The 7,355-nt window shown below is 36.3% G+C and overlaps 2 protein-coding genes across 2 annotated transcripts in view; both read right to left on the bottom strand.

Annotated features, from left to right (window-relative positions):
- Positions 1-1,085, bottom strand: part of LOC108623651 (putative serine/threonine-protein kinase DDB_G0282963) — a gene marked incomplete at its 3' end in the record, with an annotated part of 26,045 nt that extends 24,960 nt beyond the window's left edge. The window contains exon 1 of the mRNA XM_026812481.1: positions 449-1,085. The remainder of the gene's footprint in view (positions 1-448) is intronic.
- A 4,232-nt stretch (positions 1,086-5,317) lies between these two features.
- Positions 5,318-7,355, bottom strand: part of PCB (Pyruvate carboxylase) — an 8,244-nt gene continuing 6,206 nt past the window's right edge. Inside the window, exons 9-11 of the mRNA XM_026812482.1 lie at positions 6,806-7,264; positions 6,305-6,701; positions 5,318-6,102 (exon numbers count right to left, since the gene is read on the bottom strand). Coding sequence (XP_026668283.1) covers positions 5,854-6,102; positions 6,305-6,701; positions 6,806-7,264 — 1,105 coding nt within the window. The 3' untranslated portion in view covers positions 5,318-5,853. The remainder of the gene's footprint in view (positions 6,103-6,304; positions 6,702-6,805; positions 7,265-7,355) is intronic.

Here is a 7,355-nt window from a genome sequence, read left to right on the forward strand (position 1 = left end):
TATACTTCTAAACGCATACACGCGCAATCACTGCTAGATTAGAAGCGTGCATATTGCATGTATCTAATACTCGTTCCGCAGATGAGTCAGCGTGAGTTTCTTTCGCAACTTTCTAACGTCATTTACCTACTGTATATAACACGTTCACGAATCCGTGTCCGCGTGCGTGTAAAACCGAGAACACGAAACAGGAGCAAAAACAAGAACAATTTGTTCTAAATGAGAAGCGCAATTATTATCTAACAAAAAGTTGTGAATTCGTGTCTCGTTGAAAGTTTCCCCTGTCGCATTTAACAACCACAATTATTGTAACTTCAGCTTGTTTAATATGTATAATCGTACTCTGTTCTATTTTAACATAACATCGTGTATGACAATTCCTGTTCCATCTCCAGATTACTAGTAATTTGTCTAAAAACGATGTCCTAGCAATCGTTTTCATACTCACTACGAGCAGATCCGAACGTCCTGTTGATCGAGGCGGAAGCAACGGATCCGCATTATTCTCCTTCTCTCTTTTCCTTGGTCGCCGTTCTCGCTCTCCTCCTCCCTAGTTCCAGTCTGTCTCTTCAGGATACCGAGGCTAAGGCCTTTGGAACTTGGAAGTCTCCGATCTCCGGTCAACGCTTGTCCACTCTCTTCTCGCTTGTTCCTCTTCCCACCCGAATCTACCTTCTCACTCTTCTTCCTTTCACTATTCCGTCCTTATCCCACCGGCTCTCTCCTTTTCCCACTGCACACCGTCCCTCTTCTCTGTTCTTCTATCACTTTCTCTCCCGCCCTCACTGTCTTCCCTTCTCTTTCCTCCTTTTCAGCTCGATTATGGAGTTTGCACTACTACGGTACAGTACTACACCCAGGGGCAACAACACGCGTTACCCACGGCGACCGCGACGCGACGTATCCTCATCTTCAATTAAAATCCTTCCGTTATTATACACGTTCCTTTCTTTTTTTATTCTTTTCGATTACACCGTTTTTTAACTTAATGTCGGTGATTATGTCCAGTTCGTCAACGGGTGCGATAGAAGATCGACTACGAAACTGATTCAAGTAAAGAATTTATTTTTATAGTTCTGTCATTTTACAATATAAAAAATATCTTTTTATAATTTTGTATTATGTCACGCAGTATGAATTGTTTTTTTTCATGAAAAGGAAATAATACAACGATTGTTGTAGAAATACGACTGGCAATTGATTGGCTGTTTCATTCGATGGTTCTGAAAATCATTTGCTACTTCTGTACATATATTTCTCTTTCAATGCTAAATCGTTATAGAATTTCGATTAGCAAACCAGTAAGCTTGTCTTATCAGATTAACCATATAAGATGAATCATGTTTGATCAGACTTTCGGCTTAATTACTAGAATTGGTCGATTAATTAACTGCATTATAGATAGTCAGATTAATAAAACAGTTTTCAGATTAGTTAATCAGATTAGTAAAGATGTATTAAGTCGAAGATTAAAATTTCTCATTGTTATATTCTTTTTTTTATGCAAATTGAACCAGACAGAAAATTGTATTTCAGATGTTCTTTTATCTATCAAGTGTTGCGATATGCATAAGGCTTTCGACAGTACATTTTTAAACGTTGCAATGTTTAACGTTTTGAAATAAATCCATCGAATCTGCAGTTTTACTCGTTTAGAAAATATATTGCAGTCTATAATAATCCTCACTTTCTAGGCTGAAAAATTGATAGATTGTTCCTTTTGACTGCGATTGTGTTCGAGAGCTCTCGATTGTATAATACAATACGTATTCAACAGGCGGTCGAACGGAAAAACAACGGTCGTATTGCACAATCGCACTCGCAATCGCAGTCGCCGTCGGTTTTCGCAACGATTTCTTGTTTAAAGTTTAAATAAACCAGGTAAATATAGCAGTATCGAAAAAAACTCGGTGAAAATAATTTATTAACAAGAATTGTACATAGGACGACTGTGATATCATCATTAAAAAATCTTGTTTACAGAAGCCTATTGATATTTTTCTCAGCAACAATGACAAGTAAAAAAGCAAAGTGATTGTCTAATGAGTTGCAAGTGAGAAGTCAGATCGACGGATTTTATGATGGAATAAAATGATTACAGTTTTAGGATTGTTAAAAATTCAATGACTCAAGTTGTAAAATATTGATTAAGGAATAAAATCAAATTGTTATCTACGTAATTAATTACAATAATTCTTACTGAGATTCCATTCTAATTCCATAGTTTATAATTAAATTCTTCTCTACCTTTCGTACTTTATTCCTTTGCTTTACACATCCTCAGAATGATAACTGAATTCCACTATCGTTATTCACTATTCAACTTTCATCTCGCGTTTCCTATTCACAAAAGCAATTGAATTCTGATAGACATGATTAATGAAAATAATAAAGGAATTCCATTGACGTTAATCAGAACTTTTCTTAAACACGACTCCATTGACTAATCTATATTTAATAAATGTCACAGCCTGTTGGTCGATGTACGATTATTCATCCTGAAGGAATGCAACTCAATAAATTAAATTTAAATACGTTCTTCCACAATTTTGCTGTTTCAAACAAATAATTGTCAGTCATATCGTGCATTTAAATACATTCAAATGAATGAACACCATTTGAATTTTAACAACTAGACAATGCTTTATATTTTAGTGTCTCACAGAGGTAATTATCGGTAATTATCGAATATGCCATGTATTTAAATACATAAACGGACACAATGTGAATTCTAGTAATTATAGATCGCCTGATAATTTTCTGTCTCCCATAAATAATTGTTGGTAATTATTTAAACCTGTTTATCCCCATTGTAAACGTCGATCGCACCTCAAACTTTATACATTAAGATCGCGGTGACTGACGGACGATTCACTCTTTACGAATTCCAAACGGACGGTGCGACGCTCCGCGCGAGACTGAGGACACGTAAGCGAGCGCAGTACGAGTTTCGGAGGCTCCAGTGATTTTCGACCAATCGCCGACTGGCATTTCATACTTCGGTATGTATTAACGCATGCGTGTTAATTGGGATTGGGAACTTGCGATAACGATAACTATGTCGTATAGAATAGTGCATATACAGTTTTATGTGTGTACTTTTATCAATGACCAGGGAAGATGTGATGGATTGACAAATAACAGCTTAATAGGTGTACGTAGCTCTGTTGAAAAGTCTTGTCTCCAACCCCTGTCAAGCCTAAGAAATGTTAAATTAGGAGCTATATTTTAATTAGAGGATTATAATCAGAAATTAAAGTAATCATATAATCACGAATAGAATTGTACTTCAAATAAAAAAATAGAAACAATTTTCTTAGCTATAGTAAGTTCAGTAAGAAATGAGCATTCAAATCTATCGAGGAATCTAATAAATATTCAGAAGTTCTATTCTAATTAAAAAGATTATAGTAAAAGATTTAATAAANCTATTAATGTTAGCGACAAACTTTTATACAGAAATTGTAGATCTCGTCGCCGTCCACAAGAAAGGTTGTATGCAATTTTTCCGTATCTCCAAGGGTTTAGGAGTTATTGAGGAAAAACGAAATTTTTTTCCAAAAGTTCGCCGTTTCGACGCTGGGATGGTCGGATTTTGTCAACATCAATAAAATGCCAAATAATGATACTTAACTCGTTAAATATCGAAATTGGAAGAAGAATGCACTATTTTTAATTACAGGAAATGCGTTTTTCTAAGGTACATAAACTTTTGGGATTGACTGTATAGCCAATACATCCTTAACGCCCCTCGTCCAGTTATCGACGACCAGATGTAAATGGGTAATTTCCATTGAATTTATGCTGTTCTCCAAACCTAATTAGAGTTTCGTTAAAAAAGGATGACATACATTATTTTCGTATAAACGACAGTTCCTCGTGCAGTCAACAGACTCTAAGTATTTGCAATTTTATGGAAGTATCAAAACCGAGAAAGAGATCAAGGCGTTGCATTGAAGTAACGTTTGCACCGAGATGAAAAGTAAAAACCTAGCGGATTTCCTTGACACGCGCGCCAGTCGTTTCACGCTTTCAGAACATGCTTTTCACGCTTTTCATGAACTATGTTTCATGTTTCATACACCTTCAATCAATAAAATAATTAATTTCTCTTTCATCCAGTATTCAATATCTCATCAGTTTTTTATGTTTCAGTCAGAATAAATTTGGTATTAATCTAATTTTGTATAACATAGACAACGAATTCCTATAAGATTTGTCACGTACTTATCACGGTGGGCGTATCATAAGATTGTTTAATCCAACTTAATTAAAACAGTGCCTGTTTGCTACGAAAAATGATATCCAGATCGCGTTACACGAATAATCTACAGTGCATACGATGAATTATAAAATTGACGATGACACATGATAATAAAAAAGTCACAGAGTATACTAAAATAACATGTTCACGTATAATTCAAATTGTTAATATAGTCCAGAAACGTAATAACAAGATCGTAAAATAATGAATAATTGATACTCAGCAACTGGTTCTTGAATAAAAATCAACCTGAATGCACTTATCATAAGATTGATTAGGTAATTGGATTTTCTCGAGGCGCAGAGTTGTCCGTTGGTTCGCTGCGCTGACTCGATTTACCCACGGTGTTGCGATGCAATTACGCAACAATTATTGCGTCAATTCGTACGGGATGGTGTTCCCATGCCATTCTGTAACTCACTCGTTCATTCATAGGACGTTTCAGAGTAATTGCCGGGCGATATAATTAAAATCGAGCTAACGAGGCTACCTAGGTACACACTGGCTTAATTGCACGCGATTCACTCCCGATTTCATCATTCGCAATTACCCTTTGATGAACCTGTTAAAAAGCACTATGTTCAAATAGTAATAATAAATTATTACTGATAAATCTTAATAAAGAAAAATTTCAACAAGAACTTAATTTCATATTTATTTTAATAATTTTGATATGTCGCTATGACGTTCTTTCATATCGTTCATGTGAGCGCATATTAAATCGTGTGATGGAACGGCGAGTGGATCTTGTAAATTCGTCGACGGTTCACTGGAAATGACAAGCTGGAAAATTACAGTGTCGAGTGAAACGACGTGTGCATGTGCGATATTTGTGTGTCGGGTACGAGAAGGTTTTGCGGTAACGAAATATCGATCGCTCGGCTTTTCCAGACGAATGAAATATTTACAAACGGACTTACCCACACATCGCTCTGAATTAGTTATGTGACAGGTCAATAACCGATCGATCTATGCAATCAATCACGGAAGTAATCATTGAACTAAAAATTATCATAGTTTTCAGATATTATAGTAACAACCACTTCNTACGTACACTATACACTTGCTATTATGTACAATTACAATTTCTCCTTAACTGGCTAAATTTCTCTCTCCCATTTAAATATTCAGGGCAATGTTAAACAGCAACCGACAGGACTTTTGTACAATATTCCCCTTAAATCTTATTAAACTTCATCGATTAGGGATTATTAATTTAACTGACTTTAGAATTTTGTTGATTCGTTAACAGCAGTGCTCGTTTGTAGGCCTTTCTTTCGTTTACTGTATTTAATTATTTATAATAATAACAATTGACTATGAACACTAGGGCAGAGGGGCAGCATTGTATTCAATTCTCGTTGCGTGTTTATTAAATTTCTAAATTAAAAATAATCGGCAGATTGATTCGCGTATCAACGAAACAATGGTTTCATCTTAAAGTTCAAGATTGCAGCGTTCAATTAAATGACTATGTGCAAAATGATGGACTGAATGAAAGTTCGACGTTGAATGACAGATCAATCATTATTGGACGTCATTTACTATGTTTGATAAATGATAAAAATCGAACTGCTATCGGCCAGTATTTACTCGATAGTTAATAGTAGATCGTCACCCTCTAATCTCATACCCTGATTGACGTCCAGCGTCTTTATTTTGCCAGCTTTAGGTGCTTGAACAACCATTTCCATCTTCATGGCCGATAGAACAACCAACGGAGCTCCTTTCTCTACCGTGTCGCCCACTTTCACCCTTATATCGATTACCGTACCCGGCATCGGTGCTCCCACCTGGTTCTTGTCACTCTTTGCTGCTTTCGGGTGAACGTGCAGCTCCTGGAAATAAAAGACCAACGAATCGTGACACCGAAATATAATAGAATTATGATTAAAAAATAACAATAAAAAAATACGAAATATTAAAAGCTGAATATATTTTATGACATTGCAATAATAAAAAACATAGGATTTCCATTTATTTTAAATAAAATAAATTAATTGAATGATATATAGAATAGAAAATCGATCTTCGACATACCTTAACAGCTTCTTTGTCTTTGATAAAGACAGACCTGAGTTGACCATTCATTTCGAAGAACACCTCTCTCTCGCCATTCTTAGTTAAATCTTCAGCGACCGCCAGAGTCTTGATACCCAACGTTTTCCCTTTTTCAATAGTCACGTCGAACTCTTCTCCGACTTTGGGACCAGTCAAAAATATCCTGGTTTCTAGTTTGTCGACGGGACCGTACTGGTCCCTGAAGTTCAAGTAGTCGTTGGTCACTTGAGGGTAAAGGGCAGCTGACATCACGTCCCTGTTCGTGACGTGTGGGTGAGATTCTTGCAGTTCAGTTTTAAGAGCGTTGAAGTCCAAAGGCGGCAAAGTGGCACCGGGCCTTCCTCTCACTCTCGGCATATCCTTCAGCACCTTCGATCTGTAAAATAAGCATTATTTTTAAATATGGAAAAAGTATTGTTATTGAATTAATGTTTAAAGTCATAGAATTACGTTAACAATAAAATATTAAAATTAACATACCTAAGAGGCTCAGGGAACCCTCCATAAGGTTCTCCGATAGCACCTTGTAGGAACTCGACTACAGACTTAGGAAATGATAATTCTTCGGCCTTGTTCAGCACATCATCCGCAGAAAGTTTATTCTGAACCATGAACTGCGCCAGATCACCCACGACTTTCGAGCTGGGCGTGACTTTAATGATATCCCCTAGCAATAAATTCGCATGTCTGTAAGCTTTCTTCACGTCCTCGAAGAACTCGCCCAGACCGAGTGAATACGCTTGGAACTGTAAGTTGGTGTACTGTCCACCAGGAATTTCGTTCAGGTAAACGTCCGCGTTACCAGATTTCATTGTAGTCGTGCATTCGAATGGAGCGTACAAAGTCCTCGTCTGTTCCCAGTACGCCGAGTACTCGGACACGTCGTTCAGATCCAGTTTCGTATCGTACGGAGTACCTGTGAATTTTTTATAAACATTGTTTAATATTATAATTATGCAATTAGATTTTTCATGAAATAGTGTAACATTGATTAATAAATTTAAATATATTGATTAAAGTAATATAATAG

This window comes from Ceratina calcarata, unplaced genomic scaffold, assembly GCF_001652005.2.
Source record: "Ceratina calcarata isolate Rehan_Ccalc_2016 unplaced genomic scaffold, ASM165200v1 scaffold284.2, whole genome shotgun sequence".
Lineage (NCBI taxonomy): Eukaryota > Metazoa > Arthropoda > Insecta > Hymenoptera > Apidae > Ceratina > Ceratina calcarata.